Here is a 21404-nt window from a genome sequence, read left to right on the forward strand (position 1 = left end):
ACCGGAGATCATTGATTCCAGGATCTAGAACGAGATTTGTTAGTCTTTTCGATCTGCCTGTATGTATGGGCCCGGCATGACCAGTTGGGTTAAGACGTGCGACTCGTAATCTGAGGGTCGCGGGTTCGCATACCCGTCGCACCAAACATGCTAACCCTTATAATGTGACGGTCAGTCCTACTATTCATTGGTAAAAGAGTAGCCCAAGAGTTGGCGGTGGGTGGTGATGACTAGCTGCCTGCCCTCTAATCTTACACCGTTAAACTACAGACGGCTAGCGCAGATAGTTCTCATGTAGCTTTGCGCGGAATTTAAAAAACAAAAGATAAACTGTATGTATGTTGTTTAGAAATTATATATTAACTATAAAATGTGATCACGTCTCGCACATGAAATAAAAGATAAAAAGTCTAAATTAATTGTCAATTTTTACAAACTTTTCTATTTAAATATGAAATCATAAATTAACCCAATAAATTATTAGGTTGTCCAGAAAAGATTTGTAAATGGAACTTTTAAATATACATATTGTTCAGAAATAAATGTCATATTTGAACTGCGAAGTTTGGAAAAGTATAAACTAGTGTTGTAAAATATGCTTTAATCAAAGTAAGCACCATTTGCTTTAACACAATTTTTTCAAAGTGTAACAATGCTGTTTATGACCCTACTTTATAAATCAGAGTTTCTCTGGTCAGTAAGTTCCCTGAAAGCTCCTTCTGCAGCTGCCTGGTTTTGAAACCGTTTATTATTCAAAATAGTTGTCAATGTGCTTGAAAAAATAAAAATCTGTAGAGGAAAAGTTTGGGGAATAAGGTGGATGAGGCAGAACCTCAATTCTCAATTCGTTCAGTTTTTGGAACGTCACCTTGACAGGTCTCATAACGTCGGTTTTGTTGATCTTCAGTCAGCTCATGCGGAACACACTTATCCAACTTTCTTGTCTTTCCAATCGCACTCAGATGGTTGGCAATGCTTGATTTTCTTGTGCCTAGCTTTACTACAAGCTCACGTACTGTTGTGCGAGGGTGTGTCTTAACTGCTTCCGTTAAGGTGTTTTCATCGAAGAATGGCTTCCTTCCACAACCTTCGTGGTCTTCAAGATTTTCATCTGTATGTCGAAACCTTTGGAACCAACACTGAATTGTACGTTCAGTAACAGATCCATGACCAAACGCCTAGTTCATGTTCCGTGTAGTTGCGGTAGCTTTTCGTCTAAGTTTGAAGTCGTAGAGGAAAATCAGACGAAAGTCCTGCTTGTCCATGCTACATTGAGGGTTGTGAAACTTACTCTGAGTAGAGTTGAAACATCAGACAATTAAGACACCTTTAAGCCACAAATGTTGGAATAAACCAACCAACCAACGATAAGCTACACAAGTTTCTAAGTGTCATCGTGCGAATTCTGACATTTATTTCTGGACAACCTAATACAATAAGTTAAAGTTAATCCCAACGAAGATGCGCTGGAAAAATAAAATTATAAAAAAGTAATACTTCGCAAACCCTTCCTTGATAATAATAAATTTGGTTGGTGTTAAGTTAATCTTTATTTGATTTTGCAAATATATTACCAATAAATTGTTGAACAAAGATCACTAGCGAGGGTGGTGATGACTAGCTGTCTTCCCTCTAGTCTTACACTGCTAAATTAGGGACGGCTAACGCAAATAGCCCTCTCGTAGCTTTGAATAAAATTCAAACCAAACCAAAGCTTGTTGAGTTTGAGTCTATAATGTTAATAAATAACACAGTTTCTAAGGAATAGTGATGTGTGGTCTTGTTATGTCTAAATTATGTTAAAGAATCCTGAACTAACTGCACATTTTATTGTGATTTAACTGGGACAAGATGAAAACTCACTGTTTAAAGACTGCAACTTGAAAGTATAGTAGGTTTTTGGATTTTATTGAATATATCTCATGCAGAATAATATAAAATAGTGTTGTAACATAGTTATTATGCGTATATATATATATACATATATACACCTATTTTACATTATAATGTTATTAAGTTTGGTGGGAGACTATTTTGCGATATAGTCCAATCTGTTTAAAATTATCAGATCTCGAAATAGTAATTAACATGACAAGGACGTGGTGGTTTGTGCAGATAGCCCTCGTGTTGCTTTGCGCAAAATTCATAACAATTTTGTTTGTTTGTTTTGGAATTTCGCACAAAGCTACTCGAGGGCTATCTGTGCTAGCCGTCCCTAATTTAGCAGTGTAAGACTAGAGGGAAGGCAGCTAGTCATCACCACCCACCGCCAACTCTTGGACTACTCTTTTACCAACGAATAGTGGGATTAACCGTCACATTATAACGCTCCCACGGCTGGGAGGGCAAGCATGTTTGTCGCGACTCGGGCGCGAACCCGCGACCCTCAGATTACGAAGTGCACGCCTTAACGCGCTAGGCCATGCCAGGCCCATTCATAACAAACCAAACCTTTTCCCTTAGGTTAGGCACGTTTGTTATCTTCCGTTTTAGTTCGGATATTTAATTCCGTGATAAAGTAGATAAATTAAGGTTTAGCCTTTTCGTAAAAGGAAATAATGTCATGATAATTAGCTAAACCTTTATGTACTTAACCAGATAGTTAATCAAGTGGGTCAACAGTTCGTTGCATATGCATCCTCAAAACAGGCATATATTTTCTTTGTCTCCACGTGTGCCAGCGGTAAGTTTACGGAATTATGATGCTAATATCAAGAAGTTTGATTACACATGGTGGTAAAGGTATTAATACATATAGTTCGTGGCTTAGTTTTGCGCTAAACAACAATGGCATTGCTTGTGATCTTGTTGTGGCGACCTCTAGTGAAAACTACTGAATATTATCAGAACTGAAGTTTCTGAACAAACATCATGATATTCCCTTTTCACACATTCAGATAAATTGTTTTCAAACTAATTACGTCAGTGTATGATTAACATCTTGTTAATGTGATGTTTAACCCGTGTAAAATCTTAATCTCTTTAACACAAATTTATTAGTTTGGTTGTATGCAGCAATGTTTGGTATAGACACTAGGCACGAAAATAACATTAGTGCTCCTGTTTTATCAGTTTGGTTTCTTTCGAATTTTACAACAAGCTACACGAGGGCTATCTGTGCAAGCCATCCCTAAACTAACAGCGAAAGAAAAGAGAGACAGCTAGTCATCATCTCCCATGGCCAACGCTTTGACTATACGTTTGTTGATGTTGTTTTGAATTAAGCACAAAGCTACACAATGGGCTATCTGTGCTCTGCCCACCACAGGTATCGAAACCCGGTTTTCAGCGTTATAAGTCCGCAGACATACCGCTGAGCCACTGGGGGGCGATTACACTTTTACCAACGAATTGTGGAATTGACTGTCATATTACAGTAAGGCTGAAAGTGAGAGAATGTTTGGTGGGGCGGAGATTTAGACCCGCAAGAATCAGATTGCGAGTCAAGAGCTCTAATCACTTAGCCATGCCGGACGCTGGCTTTATCATTACGTGAAACGAATATATAAAACGAAATATGTAAGTAGTAAAATAAATTTAAAATAATTAAAGTTCTCTTTATGGAAGATAGTGAAAACTTTAACAACTGAAATGAATAATAAATAATTTTTCAATAACATCTTAAGGCCTAAAGATCTAAGTAACAAAACTGTAGGAAAGAATGCTCCCCCCCTCTGAAAATAAACAACTTAAGATGTAGATGAATGATTACAGTTTTGTACAGAAATAAGTATTGTGATCAGATCTGAATAAAATATTTAAAACAGATAACCATATATATAATATTTATTTGTCTGAAATTTATTTGCATTAGTGGACAATTTTGTCTGTAAGATCGTCATAAAACTTATTGTCGTGGCCTTTTAGCAAAATAAAAAAAAATAAAAAATAATTTGTTAGGAGCATGTTGGCACACTAATCACAGTAACAATTGTAGCAAAAATTCACGGTCAAATTTCGAAAAGTAGAGAAAAACTGGATACCTAATTCAATACTCATGTAAAGTGCTAGCTTCTGGTAATGTATTTGGTTTCAGTATCCGCGAAAGAAATTAGTTCGTATTCAAGTGATAACACGTGCTCTTAATAAAATTCATTAACACCGATGAATGCATGGGATCGAAATAAATTTAAATCCAGCAAAGAAAACAGCATTTAAAAGTGTTCAATGTAAAAATATGTGTGGCAGTGTTATTACATGCCAAATAACTCGCCTGTTTATGTAAGTGGCCAATTGAAAATAGTTAAAAGAGTGGTTCCTAATCGTTTAGGACACTCAAATTAGCAAAATAAAAAGCTATACAAGAAAATTGATTATAAGGGACGTAAATCTTAGGATGCTCATATTACAATAATCCTTGCAACTTATTAAAGTTGTGAAGTTTTTCCCAACGACTGACATATCAAAAAGTATCACGTAATGGGATTCAGTGATGGTTTCGTGGGTCAACTTCACAGGATGCTAGAATTCAATGATGTTTCGTGGGTTAACTTCACAGGATGCTGGGATTCAGTGATGTTTCGTGGGTTAACTTCACAGGATGCTAGAATTCAATGATGTTTCGTGGGTTAACTTCACAGGATGCTAGAATTCAATGATGTTTCGTGGGTTAACTTCACAGGATGCTGGGATTCAGTGATGGTTTCGTGGGTTAACTTCACAGGATGCTGGGATTCAGTGATGGTTTCGTGGGTTAACTTCACAGGATGCTGGGATTCAGTGATGGTTTCGTGGGTTAACTTCACAGGATGCGACATTTTTTTATGTTGAGCTTCTTTTCCCTGATCCTCTTTGGACGATGAAAGTAGAGATGGGTTCTGTCACTTACTAGCCCGGAAGTGTGGAAATCACTAAGTTTGATCATGCTTCCGGTGGGTTCTAGAAAGTTAACAAGATTATTATGAAATGCCGTTTTCATTATTACATTTATACGTATTTTGATACATATCTTGTTTAAGCATGAGCAAAATAGCCCTCCAAGTTCCATATTTTTAAATTATAAATAGAGATATATTCTATACGTCAATATCTATTCTTGAAATATGCCCTATTTATTTATTTTTCTTGACAATATATATATAAACCTTCCCTGGATATTTTGTTTTTGAATTTCGCACAAAGCTACTCGAGGACTATCTGTGCTAGCCGTCCCTAATTTAGTAGTGTAAGACTAGAGAGAAGGCAGCCGGTCATCACCACCCATCGTCAACTCTTGGTTTACTCTTTTATCAACGTATAGTGGGATTTACCGTTACTTTATAACTCTTCCACGGCTGAAAGGGTGAGCATGATTGGTGTGACGGGGATTCGAACCCGCGATCGTCAGATTGCGAGTCGTGCGCCCCTAACCATCTGGCTATGCTGGGCCGTGAATAATGTATTAGACCAGGGACCTGCGGATACTACGTTATTGTCGCGTAACCAACCGCATAAAAAGAGAAAAAAATCTGAAGTCGTAAATGCGTTATAAAAGGATGGTCCAAGCTTACTATTCGATCAAAGTAGACCAACAGTTGTCGGTAGGCGCTGTTGACTAGATGCTTTCTCCTTGATCCATCAGATCAAAATTACGAACAGTTAGCACAAATAGTCTTTGATAAGTTGTGTAAGAATATTTAAAAACGAAACGAATAAAGAAACCTTTATATGTGCGTTATATTGAAATGGTATAAAAATATTCCAGAGCAACTGGTATCCAAAGAATTCAAGTTGTCGTATAACAAATCGGTTTCAAACCAGTATTGTAACAGAAACGAACACAGCGGTTTAAAAATAAAGTACTGTAATGAGGCCATACACCGAAAATGCTGAATAAATTAACATTTTAATAATACTTTCTTTATTGTATAAGCTTTGGTAGTAACCTAAAATGATTTTATATGAATAAATGTAAAATAAATTTTATCCTGTTATAATAATATTATGTTTTAACTAAATTTTCGCGCAAAGGTGATCAAGAACTAACTTCTCTAGAAATTTTCACTACTGAATTCAAACACCAGACAGGAGGTAATTAGGAAGGAGAAGCACCGATACTTGGATTTAACCTTGACCTTTTTAGCTTTCTCACGGCCTCAAAATGTGGGACCCGGCATGTCCGGGTGGGTTAAGACGTTCGACTAGTAATCTGAGGGTCGCGGTTTCGAATCTCCGTCGCACCAAACTCGCCCTTTCAGTCGTTAGGGCGTTATAATGTTACGGTAAATCTCGCTATTTGTTGGTAAAAGAGTAGCCCAAACGTTGACGGTGGGTGGTGAGGACTAGCTGCCTTCCCTCTAGTCTTGCGCTGCTATATTAAGGACAAGTAATGCAGATAGCCCTCGTGTAGTTTTGCGCGAAATTAAAAAATCAAACAAACAAACAAACTCAAAGTGTGGAGCGTTATTTTTTTTTCGGTAACAGGATGTGAAGATGGTATCCGCAGATCCATAATCCGAAGAGTTAACAGAGAAGCCATGCTTTGAAAGTAGTTATTAAAGGCTTAGATAAGGAATATCAATAATATATACGTGAATTGAAAAGATTAAGACACACACTAGTGTCGTGAGGCTAAAACAACCTACAGGACACACTGCGTGTTATTAACAGGAATTATAGATTATCAATTTCTTTTACTTTATGTAGGTCGAACCGCAGTAATCCAAACTAGCATATATTTTCAGTGAATGAACCCTTATTACACATACCAAATTTCAAAGCAATCCATTAAGAAATACACGAAATATAAAATCTCTAACATTTATTGAATTTCTTCTTATCTTGAAATTCGTATCGAAAGTATCGAAATTTGTTTGATAGAAAAACATACTTATTTTTAATGGATACTTTTAAAATTTAATAAACTAGTAGATCTTTATATTGTACAATCGGATGTCAGATTTGGTCTAAATATAAGCAGTATGTGCAAAGCTATTCGACAAAAGTAGCTCAGTTGTGACCAAAATGTTTTTGCGCTCGCCTACGCAAAAGTCGCGTGAGCTACCAATTTAAAATTGCCTACGCCTCTCTCGCCTAACAGTTAAGGTGGACTATTCTTTATTGTTTGCCATTCGCTGAAAAGACGTCTGATTCAGAGAATCAAACACTATTAATGACAAGAATGTGCAGATATAAAAATATTAGTTAAGCCAAACAAACTAAATTACCAGTTTCTAGCTCATGTTTTCGAGAGAATTATACGGATGGACGGTTATTATTCATTATTCACTGTCAACTTTTCAAAACAAATTTACAAAATTTTATGAAATTATCTTAATTAAAGAGCGTTTAATGTCAAGTGGTATTAACTTCAGAAATTAGAGTAAGTAATGATACTTGATATGACTGTACCGAATATATGCAGGTGATGATAAGAAACTGTTAATCTAATTTCCAAAGAAAGTTATCAATACCGTTTTAGAGAGGAAAACTACCACCATATGTATTAAAGAATCTATTTAATACTGTAAAGTATAGGCTTGTTCCGAATAATAGGACTACGATCCTAAAGCTAATTTTTGTTACTATCGAGTGTCGTTTTCTTACTTGTCGTGGTTTGTTTGTGTGTATTGACAAAACACCATGATATCTATCAAAACAATTTAGGTGAGAACAAAAACGGTGCAACCAAAAAATGATTGAATGTGTGACTTAAGGGAATGAAATCGAAACTGGAGTCCTAACTGGTGGCTACACTTATAACATCGATAAAAAAAATTATAGCAAATATTCATTCGTTAGTTAGCTAGACCGCGTACTTTGTTTTACCCACCATTACGCCTTATAGTTGAACAAATACGCGACCTCATTAGAAGTGGAGCTACCAGTTTGACCGTCAACTGTGATTTCATTCCTTTAATGCGCACCCGCAAACCTCTTTTGGCCGCACCTGTTTTGTAACACTTAAGGTCCTAATTAGTTCTGATTATATTTTATTATACAATAATTATCAGTCTTATGTGTGGGTAACAAATATTCATAAATATAGTCCCAAACGAGTTTTATTATCGTATATTACAGCATATCATTTTATATACGAAATATAGTTATGCGAGAATTGTTACTAAACGTAAAAGAAACAAAAGTTACCAGAAATTAGAATTTATTATTCATTAGCATTGGCCCGGTATAACCACGTGGTTAAGGCGCTCGATTCGTAACCTGAGAGTCATGGGTTTGAATCCCCTCATACCAAACATGCTCGCCCTTTCATTAATATGGCGTTTAATCCCACTATTTGTTAGTAAAAGAGTAGCCCACGAGTTGACTGTGGGAAGTGACGACTATCTACTTTCCTTCTATAGTCTTACATTGCTAAATTAGGAACGGCTAGCGAAGATAATCCTCGTGTAGCTCTGGCGAAATTCAAAAACAAACAAAATCATTAAAAATTTTGCTTTTTTGTATTTAGAGTTCTAACTCTAACGTTATGTTGTTGGTTGAGCATACTTTGAGATATATTCACCCGAATTTTTGATGCTTTATTTGCAGCTTTCGAGTGATAACTTAGGGTTAGTTTCTTAACTCTGGATATGTATCAAACATTGCTCATTACATATTATCTCTTTCTTGAAATACAAGTCTTCATGGTTTTGTTTTTGCAAACCTCTTTTATTTTCTTTTAATTCCATGTGGGAATTAATTAAAACGTCTAACACATCTTAAAGTATAGATAATACAGTCTACTTGTAAAATATATAATTATAAATTAGTTATCATATTGGTATTTAAAACTATTAAGTGACAAAGGATACAGTTAAATGCAGTCTTTTATATATCAGGCATATAAGTGCATACCAAAAAAAAAATCAGAATAATACACTGAAATGTGTTATCGATTTTTAATATACTTACTTTGCTCGAAATATCTTGACTGTTGTAAACGTACATCTTCAAATGCTTGTACTTGTTTCAAATATTGTTTAGCGAGATAGTGAAACACTGGAAAAAAAATAGATTATGAAACGCTCTATATAATATGAAGAATATATATAATGGAAAGAATTTGCAGGATTTGATGCAAAGTTCTCTACTTATTACTAATAACCTAAAATAGTTTACGTATTTAAATGATATATGATTATGCTGTCACAATTAATTGTTCATAATTACTCAGTAGACTACCTGTTAAATGAATTAAGATTTTTACTTTTCCTCGCTAATATGTGTGTAATTTAAGGAAAGGAATAAAAAAAATCCACGAATCTATTGAATAAATATGAATAATTAACTGCTTCAGTAATTTTACTTATCGTTTACGTACTTTTGAACAATGTAAATTATTTTAATTCCACCACTATAAAAGATCCATTTATTTCGTCGGTTTGCTCTATCAAGCAGAACTTATGAGCCATGCATTCGGCAAAATTAGCCTACTGCAGAATGAATAGCGAATCGAAAAATAAATAAGGCCTGTATATAAGTCGAGGGTCCTTTTTTTCTTCACCGAAATTACAGATTTTAATGTGAAAAAGAAAAAAATTACTATTTACCAGGTAGTATTCTGAGTAATTGCTTATAACAGTCAAGGAATATCAGTGATGTCGAGAAAACCCACCAGTAATATAAAATTATATATTCAAACATCTAAGCACGCCCTCTACATTCCGACAAACATGTGGTCAGCTTCCGGTCAGTTACCTCTTTCTTTCTGTGTGAACCTGACGATGACCGAAGAAGGTCGAAACGTTGTTCGCTCCTCTACGTAAAAACATTTCGCAACCCAATCGTGCCGTTTTTACATATATATTTTAGTCGAGGAATATGTTATTTAAATACTTCAAGTGGTTTAAGTTACTAGTAATAAGCAAAATATATATGTCTAATTATGTTTTTCGGGTCAGAATTTTTATTTGTATTCTGTGATTGTCATATTAGAGAATTGTCAATCTATTTTACGTTAAGATATTTGATATTTATTGTAAAATATGCAATATTTTGAAATCTTTGAAATATTCGATGGAGATTATCAGGATGAATTGATGTGTACTTATAGCAAAACCACATCGTGCTATCTGTTGTGTACATCGAAGGGAATCGAATCTCTGATTTTAGCATTTGAATCTCAAAACTTACCGCTCTCTAACTGAGGGGCGGATGAATCAGCGTTTGTGACCTAAAGAAGTGCCAAGAACTAAAGTACTCAATGCCTAATTTAAAGATGTTGATATATACTTCGGTACATGTGTTAATTGTTTTTTATGTACATTGTGGTCCAAAATTTTTGTGTTAGTGTGAATATATGCTCTATCATTAGTTTCTAAGAGAGCATTCAAAGTTTTTTAACGCTGTTTGTTTAGTCACACAGATCATCCGCTACTTTTCTCTTGCTGAGCCTATATCACCTGAAAAGTTTCTATTATTGATTGTTTTGCCACCTAGAGCACCAACAAAGTTTCTAGTATTGATTACATAATGTCTTAGAATATTTTCAAAGTTTATTGTTCTGTGTGCTCATTCGTTTAGATCACATGACCGGTTCAGCATTATCTGGTACAAATAAAATGTTACTGAAATGGATAAAGAAAGCACACCACGGGTTCTAGTGGTGTCACACTGGGGTATAGAGTAATTAGAATAATGTATCTAAACTCAGCTACATATAAAAAACTAAATAAGAATAAATTCTGCATAGATTATTTTTACTGTTTTCATAAACGAAAATGTTTAGCTGACAATTTTTATACATAAAGGCTACATATGTAGAAATGCTTAAATATTTGTATATTTCCGTAGATTAGTGTTTCCCAAAGTGGGAGCTGCGGCCCTCTGAGGCCGCTAAAAATGACCTTAAAACAAAGATGCTGAATTCATTTTAATTCTAAATAAGCAATAAACCAATGAATTATATAGTACGTCGATAAGAATTTAGTTTTGAGTTTTGCGCAAAATCAATCGAGGGCTATCTGTGCTAGCCTTCCCTAATTTATCAGTGTAAGACCAGAGGGAAGGCGGCTAGTCATCACCATCCACCGCCAAATCTTTGGATACTCTTTTACCAACGAATAGTGGGATTGACCATCACATTATATCGCCCCCACGGCTGAAAGGGCGAGCATGTTTGGTGTGACAAGGATTCGAACCCGTGACCCTGAAATTACAAGTCGATGCCGGACCAAAATTTAATCGAGCCAGCCAGGATTCAAAACAATCGATAAGAGATATTTTGGTTTTCTACTACGACACTGTTTTTCAATCACTATGTTAAAGTTACCGGTTGAAGAACCTCAAACTTATGTATTAGATTAAAAAGAGTTTGGGGACAACTGCTGTAGATTCATGGATACACATACCTCATGTATCTCTCAGTTACACTACTAATTGATACTATTTTACAGATAAAAGTAAAACATGTTTTACAAGTAGTGAAGATTGTCTTTTAGATAATTACTTAAAGACTTACTCAGATATTAAATAAAAGACTCTTATATTAGAAAAAAAATCACCTAATTGCCGAAATGTCAGCTTTAATAAGACACAAATCGAAAAGTTAGATATTTGCTAATTATAATTTTAATTTCAAATAACCTTTAATATAAGTTTTCATATTAAATATACCACAGATTTTGACACACAAAGTTTACTAGCTTTACTCACTGTTTCGATAACTCAGTACTGATATAAACTACACATCACGTACAACGTAATCAAGATTGTTTACCCTCATTCACGTTGATATCCTCTTTCACTGACGTTCTGTACAACGGAATCCCTAGTTTTCTGGTTAAACTTTCCACTTCTTTGCTGTGGAACAAAAGTCAAGTGTAACATTAGATTTTTGGATTATTTGTTGTTAAGTATAAAGCTATGCAATGAGCTGTCTGTATTGTGCCCACTACGGATAGCGTTATAATGTCATTGACTTACTGCTGAACTTTTGGGTTGAGGCGTAATTTTCTATTAATTAAATGCTTTTAATTAAAGCGAATATGCACGTTCAGGAAATTATAATTGCGTGAATATAGATTTGAACTTTGTGTTTTACAGATGGGATGCTTAAAACATTTCTTAGTGTAGTTTTTAAAATATATTTTCGAATTTTAATCTCTCAACTAAAAGACAATACTAGGCTCGACATAGCCAGATTGTTAGAGCGGATTCGAATCACGGCCACACCAAACACCTTCCCCTTTTCAGCCATGGGGCGTTATAATGTGACGCTCAATCCCATTTTCTTTTGATAAAAAAGTAACCCAAGAGTTGGTAGTGGGTGGTGATAGCTAGTTGCCTTCCCTCAAGTCTTACACTGCTAAATTAGGGACGGCTAGCGCAGGTAACTCTCATGTAGCTTTGCGAGAAATTCCAAACAAACAAATAAAGACAATACTGGAACATCTTAAAATCAAAATCACTTGTAGGATAAAGTTACTAAGCCACTCTTGATTAACAATCACAATTACTCTTACGTGAACTAAAGTAAATAAATATTTATGGGGAACAATTGTGGAATAGAGCCTAACAATGTTTATAAAGAAGTGCAGATCATTCAGTTTAGTAAGATGTCTGAGAAGAATTCTAATATCCTGCATTAATCAATTTACATTACAAATCATAGAAATTTTATTCTTTTTGTTTGTTTGTTATTATGTTGCATGTCTGTTTTTATGTAATGGGCAGCAGGAGTGTAGATTTTTTACACCCGATGGGAGGAATGATTTTTCCAACCACTTATGTGGACTGTTCAATTTGCAAATTGGTAATCTCTGATTACGTGAACCTGAAAGCTGTAAACATGCAGTCACAGAGTAATCTTGTTGCCACGATACTTGCATGTATACTTAGGCCTGCTGACTGATACTTACGAACTATCGCTTAGATCGAAAAGCTTAAAAGCACGCCTATTTAAAGATGTACATTTCGGCTATTGAAAAAGCCTACATCTAGGCCTTATTATGTAATTCGATTGGTAAAAACACGAGAATCACAAGAACAAACACATTATTTGTAGGCCTGTGATGCAATAAAACAATTCAACAGACCAAACTGTAGAGGAGATGATTGTATGCACCATACCCCCCACCTAAAATAAAGGGGGAATGTATACCCTCCATCCACTCCAGGATCTACGCCCCTGATGGGCAGAATTCATTACGTTAGGTGTCCGTGACTTGACGATAAATTTCAACAATAAACAAACAGCACATTTACATTACAAATCACAAAAAATTTATTCTATTTAATAATAAAAGTAAAATCTTTAAACAGTACATTGGAAAAAGTTATCTATGATTGTTTGAAGTATTACCAAACGTGTGACAATTTTCTGCAACGTTAACATTCTGCTATTTTAAAGTATTTCTAGTATAAATACAAGTTTAATATTGTGTACAAACGATACTAACTCTCTGAACACGACATTAAAGTGTTTTAAATGCCTCTGCAGATTGTCGTTTATTTATACATAATGCATTTGCACAGTCTGAGAAATGGTTTGCAATACGAATTACGCTTAAAATCTTAAAATATAATGATGTTTCTTCTAAGACAGGTTTCAACCAGTTTCTAATTTTGCTTACCTTGCGATAACAGACTCGTGAATCATATCGATTTTATTCTGAACAATAACCATGGGTATTATTCCACACTCGTTTTCAACCTACAAATACACATAAAACTTTCTTTGTATTTGTGTTTTGTAGTGTAATAGTGCTTATGTAGTTATTATAATGACAACAGTTTTATTTGTCTGTTTTAAAGCTGCATGTCTGTTTTTCTTATTTAATTGGCAGAGTTATTTACAGTAGGTTTCTGTGATTTGTTGGCGATAAATTTCAACAGTAAACAAACACCACCCAGCCCATATATATAATATAATAAAACAATTCAAACAAATATACAAATGTTTATTACATTGTTGCTTATAACAGGTGTATTCGGAGCTTTAAATAATCGCGTCTATCTTATCAAAGTCTACCTCTACCCAGGCTGCTTCAATTACTTTAGAACAAAACTTGAAAGGATGAATTAATTTTCCTACTATGTTGTTACAATACAGTTCGTGATAATTTCACTTTAAAAGCCACCACTATACTCTTCCTTTAGCTGAACTCGTAATCACTTATTCTAAAAATAAATTTCCGACGCCTATTTACATCTCAACACAGGTCGAGAACTTTTACACACTACTAGATAATATAGCTCAATAATGTTCAATTAAAAGAATAAAAAAAACTCAGAAGGTTTTAGTAACATGAAACAATAACACAAAAATCACTAATTCACAGCAACTGAACTGTACAACATATGATTTGTACACAATAACGTAAACAAACCTGGGATAAGGTGTCACTTTTAAAAATAACTAAATTTAACACTCGTGCTATACGTAAATTGAAAATGTGGTATAGATATCTATCACTGCACTACGGTTAACCGTTTTGTACTCATCTGATCGAGTTCTATATTTGATGTTACAATCTCCAAACTTACCCCTGAGCCACTGATTAGTGGTTTATTTTTTCCCGTCAGAAGCACTTGTAGTAAATAACTATCATCACAATTTTAAGTGTAATAAAATTAAACAAAGCGTAATGTCAGCACTTTTAGAACACATATTTACTTATTTTGAAGGTATTTAAGATAATTTGGGGTGAGTTTCTATTTTTTCTTCAAGTATTTTCATTCTGTATTTAAGACAAATTTATTGAGGTTACTTGACGACGTCCCTTATTTTCAACTACTGACCAAAGGAAAGGAAACCAACCAGCAGCAATCTGTGTTGGCTGTTACTCTTGTAGTATCACTAGATTGTTGTTTTGAATTAAGCACAAAGCTACACAATGGGTTATCTGTGCTCTGCCCACCACGGGTATCGAAACCCCGTTTTTAGCGTTGTAAGTCCGCAGACATACCGCTGAGCCACTGGGGGGCAGTATCACTAGAACTCGAACCCAAAGTACAAAGGTATACACAGTGCTAAGCCGCAGTCAACAATTTAACTAAAAGTAGTTTTCTTAACCGTTAAATCCCCAAGTGGCACAGCGGCATGTCTGCGGACTCATTCCACTAGAAACTGGGTTTCGATACTCGTGATTGGAAGAGCACAGATAGCTTACTGTGTAGCTCTGTACTTAATTCTAAAACAAACAAGCAGACTTAAACGATAAAGCTACGAATTTTAATAAACTGTTGTGGGTAAAATAAGAAATAAAAATGTCATTGTGAAATTGTACTAGAGCTGAGTGTATAAGTAAAAAATATATATATATAAGAGTAAATTATAATAATTATTGAGTTTTTTAAATATATTCGTAAATGATCTTTGTCTCTTTGAGCTTGAAATAGATTAACTCATTTGAGAAAGACAGATAAGTTACCTTAGAGCATTGATTCTTGTAGTTTTTGTTTACAACATTTTCTGTTTACTTTTGAAATGCTACCTCTCATAAGAGGGCTTTGAAGTATTGTCAGATATTAGAAGTGACGTTTCTATAATGAAAGAGCATATGTTTTAAGATCAGGAAATAGAATGCTCAGATTGGTATATATTTGAGCTTAACCTGTGGTGCTTGAGCTACGAAGCCAAAAAGAACAATGAAAACGTGAAAAATAATTTGATAGGATTTCTTCTCCATCAAAACACTTGAATAATCGAACTTAAATATACAGTATTTACAAATATGTAAAGTAGTTTAATTTTTAATTTTTTATGAAGCCTGACCTTCTGCTTCCAAGATTCAATGGCTTTAAAGGAATCGAGATCTAGTGATGAAAACACCAACACACTTGCTTGAGCACCTGGTATAAAATAACAAAAGAAAACACACAATAAAACCTATCCTGTTAGAAATGGTACTTAACATAAAAAACTACTATAAATAAAACACTCCAGTTTATCAATTAAGGTATCATCTCCTGAAACTTTTATATTCGTGCTACTTGTCTAGAAATAATGCAAGTGTTTAAACCTGTCAATGATGGTTGACTTAAGTTTCTAGTTAACACCGTGATTGCATAACTCAGTTGCTTTATAGTACAAGATCTGTATATAGTTGCACCATGTTACTGAATATTGTTACACATTGTTATATAATACACTCTTTTATTTGATATATATTTATATTACCCATTAAGCAAAGTAAAAATTCCAGCTTTGATGTACCTCTATAGTAAGCTTTTGTAATTGCATCAAATTCTTCTTGTCCGGCTGTGTCCCACAACATCATCCTTACGTCCTCACTTTCTACTCTGTCAGAATAACGTCCAAGTAGGTAAACAACTCATCATCGTTTGGCAACAATATCGTATTATTTTAAACAATGATAGGAAACATTTGTAATGATTTTAAAATTTAATATTTTAATTAATATTCTAACTCATTTTAAGGTACGTTATGCTTACCTCTAAATCCAAAAGAAACGAAGTTTATAAGAATAATCAAATATTTATTGATAGTAAAACACAAGCGAAGTAGTTTAGACAACAGCTGTTGCTATCATCAGGACTATCATTACACTTGCAGCTCTTTCTATTGATAGAGAAAAGGGTAATGATGACAAATATTCAAGTATTAAAGGAAAAGTCATTTTGATAGAATGTTACCTTTTTTGGCCATTTCCTTTGTTTACAAATATGTTAATTTTTGCGCAATATAAGGGTGTTCATATTTTTCAAATTATTCCGGTTATACATCCTATTACAATTTCAAACAAAAATGTGGACTACATCTGCAAAATAAAATTTCACAATTTTTATAACATTTTGAATCGTTTATTTCAGTTTTGTTTTCGTTTGACCAATACGAATTTTATTACAATACAATTAACTTGGTATATTTCATTTTCTTTTCATTATTTGGTTCTGGGTTTTAAATAATTGCCAATGTTATTGGGTGGAAAATATCTATATTATTTCCAGGTATCCTAAACGGATTTGTTCATAAATATCTGGAAAGTAAGATATATAAATAAATTGTTTTTTACAAGATTTTTTAGGAATTAGTTCAAAATACCTGCATTGTAAATATTTTTCTTCCTTATTTGAAAATGCTTCTACTCACAACTACAGATATTAGGTAAAATGTTTTCAATATTCATTTATTTCGTAGCAAACGTTAGAGAGTCGCCGCGTATACATTAAAATGAAAAATTCTGCCTTAAAGGACGATTAGATGGGGAATATTAACAGCAAAAAAATTTCGATGTACGCTAAATCTTAACAATTCTTACCAAAACCTTTACAGAAAATAACTTGTGTCATCAACTTCCACAGTGTTGCTAATTTCTTTATTATTATCATCCACATATAAAGTGTGTTTGCTGTATCTCTACATGTGGAAGGTGTTATCAACAAACATTCTCTACCCAATGGGTTTTGAAATAATTTGAATTAACATTCATAAAAATGTCGCTTGAAACAGGATATAAATAAGATATAGTTGTTGAATCACTAACTTACTGACAACATAAGTGTTAATTTTAAAAACTGAATGTTCAACACATATTTGGGGCAAATAAACCTATTATTCACTACAAGCTAAAGTAAATTCAAGATATTCCTTTATTGTTATTTATTTGACAGGCTCTAAGACTTTACCGATAGACACGTCTTTTAAAAACTGTCGAAATAACATCTTGGATAGAAGTAAGTTACTAGTTCCCCTTCAAAATATCTTAAAATATCTCTACAACAGCAACAGAAGTTTTCACCGTATATTTAAGTTTACAAATGCTTAAGTAAGGCAGTATCTTCACCAATGAAGATGTTACACGATGCGTAAATAAACTTAGTATACTGCCTGTGTTGTTGTTTTTGTTTTTAAGAAAAGCTAGACAATGAACTATCTATCAGGGGAAGATAAATTCCAGATTTTAGCGCTGTAAGTTCGTAAATTTACCCTTGACCCACTGGAGGAAAACTCTAAGATACATTTCTTTTATGGAAATTTGGTAATGCATATATTTTAGATTCATAGCAATTGTCTCTTCCCTTCTCGGTGGCTCGGCGATAAACGCGGGGCTTATAAAGTTAAAATTGGAGGTTTGATACACGCAGTGGGTAGAGCACGAGTAGCCTGTCGTGTTGCTCTGTTTTTAATAACCAACAAAATCGTTTTTCACTATCTGTAAATACCTTTGTTCTTTGAGAAAGAGTTCTTAATTCTATGTACAACTATATAAATTTTTCAAAAGCTTTTTGTGGATTTTATCTTTTGGTAACTTAGAACTACCCTTACATGTTAATTTCATTAAAATAATTTTAGCTTTTCCTTACTATTGGTCTTTCCTTCGAAAAATTAATATCACCATAAATAACAGTTTTAAGTTAAAATGTTTAAATATTTACTTCCTATGCTATTTCTATTGATCACAATAGATTTTTCTAATCAAATATGCATGAAAAATGTTGGATCTTCAGGTTTAGGTTTATGAAGTAAAATTTAAACCGAAGGTCAAACGTATTTTACTCTAAGCGAGAATTTGTTTACAGAAAAACTAAATTTGAAAGTTTTAAACTTTTCGTATATTTTAATATCTTTATTTACAAACTCGCTGAGTTTTATTTTCTGTTTTCTTCAAAAACATATCAAGGAATAATTAAAATAAATCCAATTTTTGTGCACTTACAAGATACTCATTATAAAGCTCTGTTTCACTTTTTGAAATTTCACAACATTTATCTTGGATGACAGCTCTAAGTACGTTCAGTTCCACTAGATGTATTCTAAAGTTCACTTTTATAGAGTCAGTAGTTATTTAACGCTCTACAGACAATTAGTAAATCAGATTGAAGTAAATGGCTGTGCAATTTCCATATCAGATATGTAAAAACCCTTATCTTCTGGCACGTTGACAGTTCATTATAATTCATTCTATGACACAAACTCGTTGACTTTTTTTTTTTAATAACTATCTTATTCTTATAAAAATAATTATTTTGATTTTATAAATAAACAGTATAACGTGTCTTAAAATGAATTATCTTTGACAAAATATTATGCAAAATATCCCTGAATATAATATTGATGTGAACGTTCCGAAAAGAAAATTTTTAAATTTCTTTAGACAAATTCCTTACTCTATCTGCCTTTCCAGGAAGTCTACGCCAATGGTTTTCTTGTACTCGCTAGTGAAAACACCCTTACAGTACTTTTGGATCATGCTTGATTTACCAACTGCTCCGTTACCAACAATCACTACCTGACACAAAAATAGAAAACACATAAATCACTAGTGGCTATGCAAAAAAAAAACATAACCCTTAAAATATTAATTTTAAAGGCTATATATCACACACATATATATATATATCTTTTTTGACGTCAACATTAAGTTTTGAGTGTAAATTTTTAATTGTGAGAAAATTTTACTAAAACTAAAAGTTGCGGTAATTCCATTATGCCTTTGTAAAACGAGAAACATTTTAAGCACGAAATGATATTTTAGACACAAGAAGAAAAACATTACAGAACGTACAACATTTAATAATGAGCTTGAAAGATCGTATTTAATAAATAAATTGCCCAAATGTTTAATTTTTATTCATCCATTACAAAGTAAGGTTATCGACGAAGTTAAATTATAACTTTTACAACTGGTGTGGTTGTGCTTTATAGACACATATGTGAAATAATCAGTTAAAAAGAATCACTACAATCATGTTCGAAGTAAAATCAAACACTCTGGCCTGAAAAGTTAAGATATTTAGGTAACTGAAAATAATAGTTTGGATAATAGTTAAGTATGAATAATAAAGATTAAGCTTTCTCGCTTGTGAAGGAAATAATTTTTGTTTTGTTTTTATGTTAAACATAAAGCTATACAATGAGCGATCCGTGCTCTGTCTACCACAGATATTAAAATCCGATTTCTAGCGTTGTAAGTCCGCAAACATTCCGTTATGCCACTGGAGAGCCAGAGGGGCTATTTCAGTTATTCGTTCACAATTTTAAACTGATAAACTAAAGAAAAAAAGGAAATGACGGACACAAAAATATGTTGCTACAAAAAATGGTTTTCTTATTCGCCTTAGGAAATCAAGATCACACACTAACCGTCGCGTTAATATACGATGGCTTCAAAACTTTCTGTGAGAAAAAACAAAAGAAAGAAACGAAATGTCATAGCAACTGCCAAAATTTGAACAAAAGAACCTTATCATTGATGATAGAAAAAAATTACTATGAAGAAAAAGATTCTAGTTTTGTGGTTCTTTGAAACACTTCCAAAAAAAGTAAGATTGGAAAAATGCAGCTCGCCTTATATTCGTGAACTATACTCCGAGTGTAGTTGACATTCTAAATATCGAATGAAAATAGACACGATCAACGATGATATTCTGTAGAACGACAATGCACAAGGGGGAAGAGAGTTCATATAGCATTGTATGCATGCTCATTATTAATATTTTAGATTATAATGACCTATACTATGTATGAAAACTATGATTTAATGAAATGAAATGCTATAATTCTGTATGCTGAATATCTTAAGAGTAAGTTTATACTTACCTTAATCGCTGTCTCAAAATCTATTTCCTTCATAGCAAAGTCTAAATCGATCTTTCAATAAGAGATTACTGAAAGTATGATTTAGTCGGAATGATCGTTATTTGGTAAGTTCCATATACCATGTTGTTTCTTTCTTTGTTTCGAAGTCACCTACGTGCGTCAACTGATAAAAGAAATATTAAGGAAAAACATTAAGAGTCTGCATTGAAGTATATAATATTTTGTTTGTTTTTTGTAAAGTTGAATGTCTGATTTTTATGTAATTGGCAGAATTATTTACAGTAGATGTCTGTGATTTGTTGGGGATAAATTTCAACAATTTAAAAATATGAGTTAGTCGCGTTTTTCCCCTTGTAAGTAACATTTGGATAAATTCATACTTTCAGGCATAGAGTTTGAAATACTAACAAGTGAATAATATATTTGTTTCCTTTTTATAATCTATCAAACAAGAAAATGTTTAATAGCATGTTATGGAAATATAGTTCGGATAACTTAGTCCATCTATCTACCTATCATGTTCCCATCATTTTAAAAAGAATCTTACTTGGAAATATTGCTTTAAATACTTTTAATACTTATATCTCTTTATTGCTGGAAATCGTTTCAAGAATACGTTAATCTTACCTGCACAATTCTCAGAAGAAACCATAAGCAAATTAATAATACGGATCAAACTTCTTCACAGTTCGGTGTGTTAAAATATCCAGTTAGGACTGATATTGCTAGGTTGAATAAAGTCGGTTCTGTAACTATCCAAGTGAGGTGTCGATGTCAACGTGTTTCTTATCTAGTCACTCACCTTTCGAATATGTGCACGTTTGGATGTCATAACTATAACAACCTTGAAGTCACACTTGGCTGCACAGCGAAATATTCGCAGTAAAAGAAAGATGTTTTTATGTTTATGAGTGCACGATTACAAATTAAATTTTCTCTTGTAAATAATTCCATAAGGATGTGCATGACTGCATATTAT

At 33.3% G+C, this 21404-nt stretch overlaps 1 protein-coding gene across 2 annotated transcripts; it reads right to left on the reverse strand.

Annotated features, from left to right (window-relative positions):
• Positions 1 to 2313: 2313 nt before the first annotated feature.
• LOC143229337 (ras-related protein Rab-23-like) lies at positions 2314 to 21404 on the reverse strand. 2 transcript variants are annotated; one of them, XM_076461529.1, is made up of 9 exons: positions 21053 to 21404; positions 20426 to 20588; positions 18994 to 19115; positions 16043 to 16164; positions 15638 to 15714; positions 13494 to 13573; positions 11639 to 11721; positions 8833 to 8919; positions 2314 to 4878 (listed from the first exon to the last, which is right to left on the reverse strand). In XM_076461529.1, exons 2-9 carry the CDS (start codon positions 20456 to 20458, stop codon positions 4742 to 4744), a joined length of 741 nt encoding a protein of 246 aa, XP_076317644.1. In that variant the 5' UTR covers positions 20459 to 20588; positions 21053 to 21404; the 3' UTR covers positions 2314 to 4741. The 2 variants fall into 2 exon arrangements, with proteins under 2 accessions (XP_076317644.1, XP_076317646.1); XM_076461531.1 differs by having other exon boundaries at positions 16079 to 16164; positions 21053 to 21400.

Source organism: Tachypleus tridentatus, chromosome 10 (assembly GCF_004210375.1).
Source record: "Tachypleus tridentatus isolate NWPU-2018 chromosome 10, ASM421037v1, whole genome shotgun sequence".
NCBI classification, from domain to species: domain Eukaryota; kingdom Metazoa; phylum Arthropoda; class Merostomata; order Xiphosura; family Limulidae; genus Tachypleus; species Tachypleus tridentatus.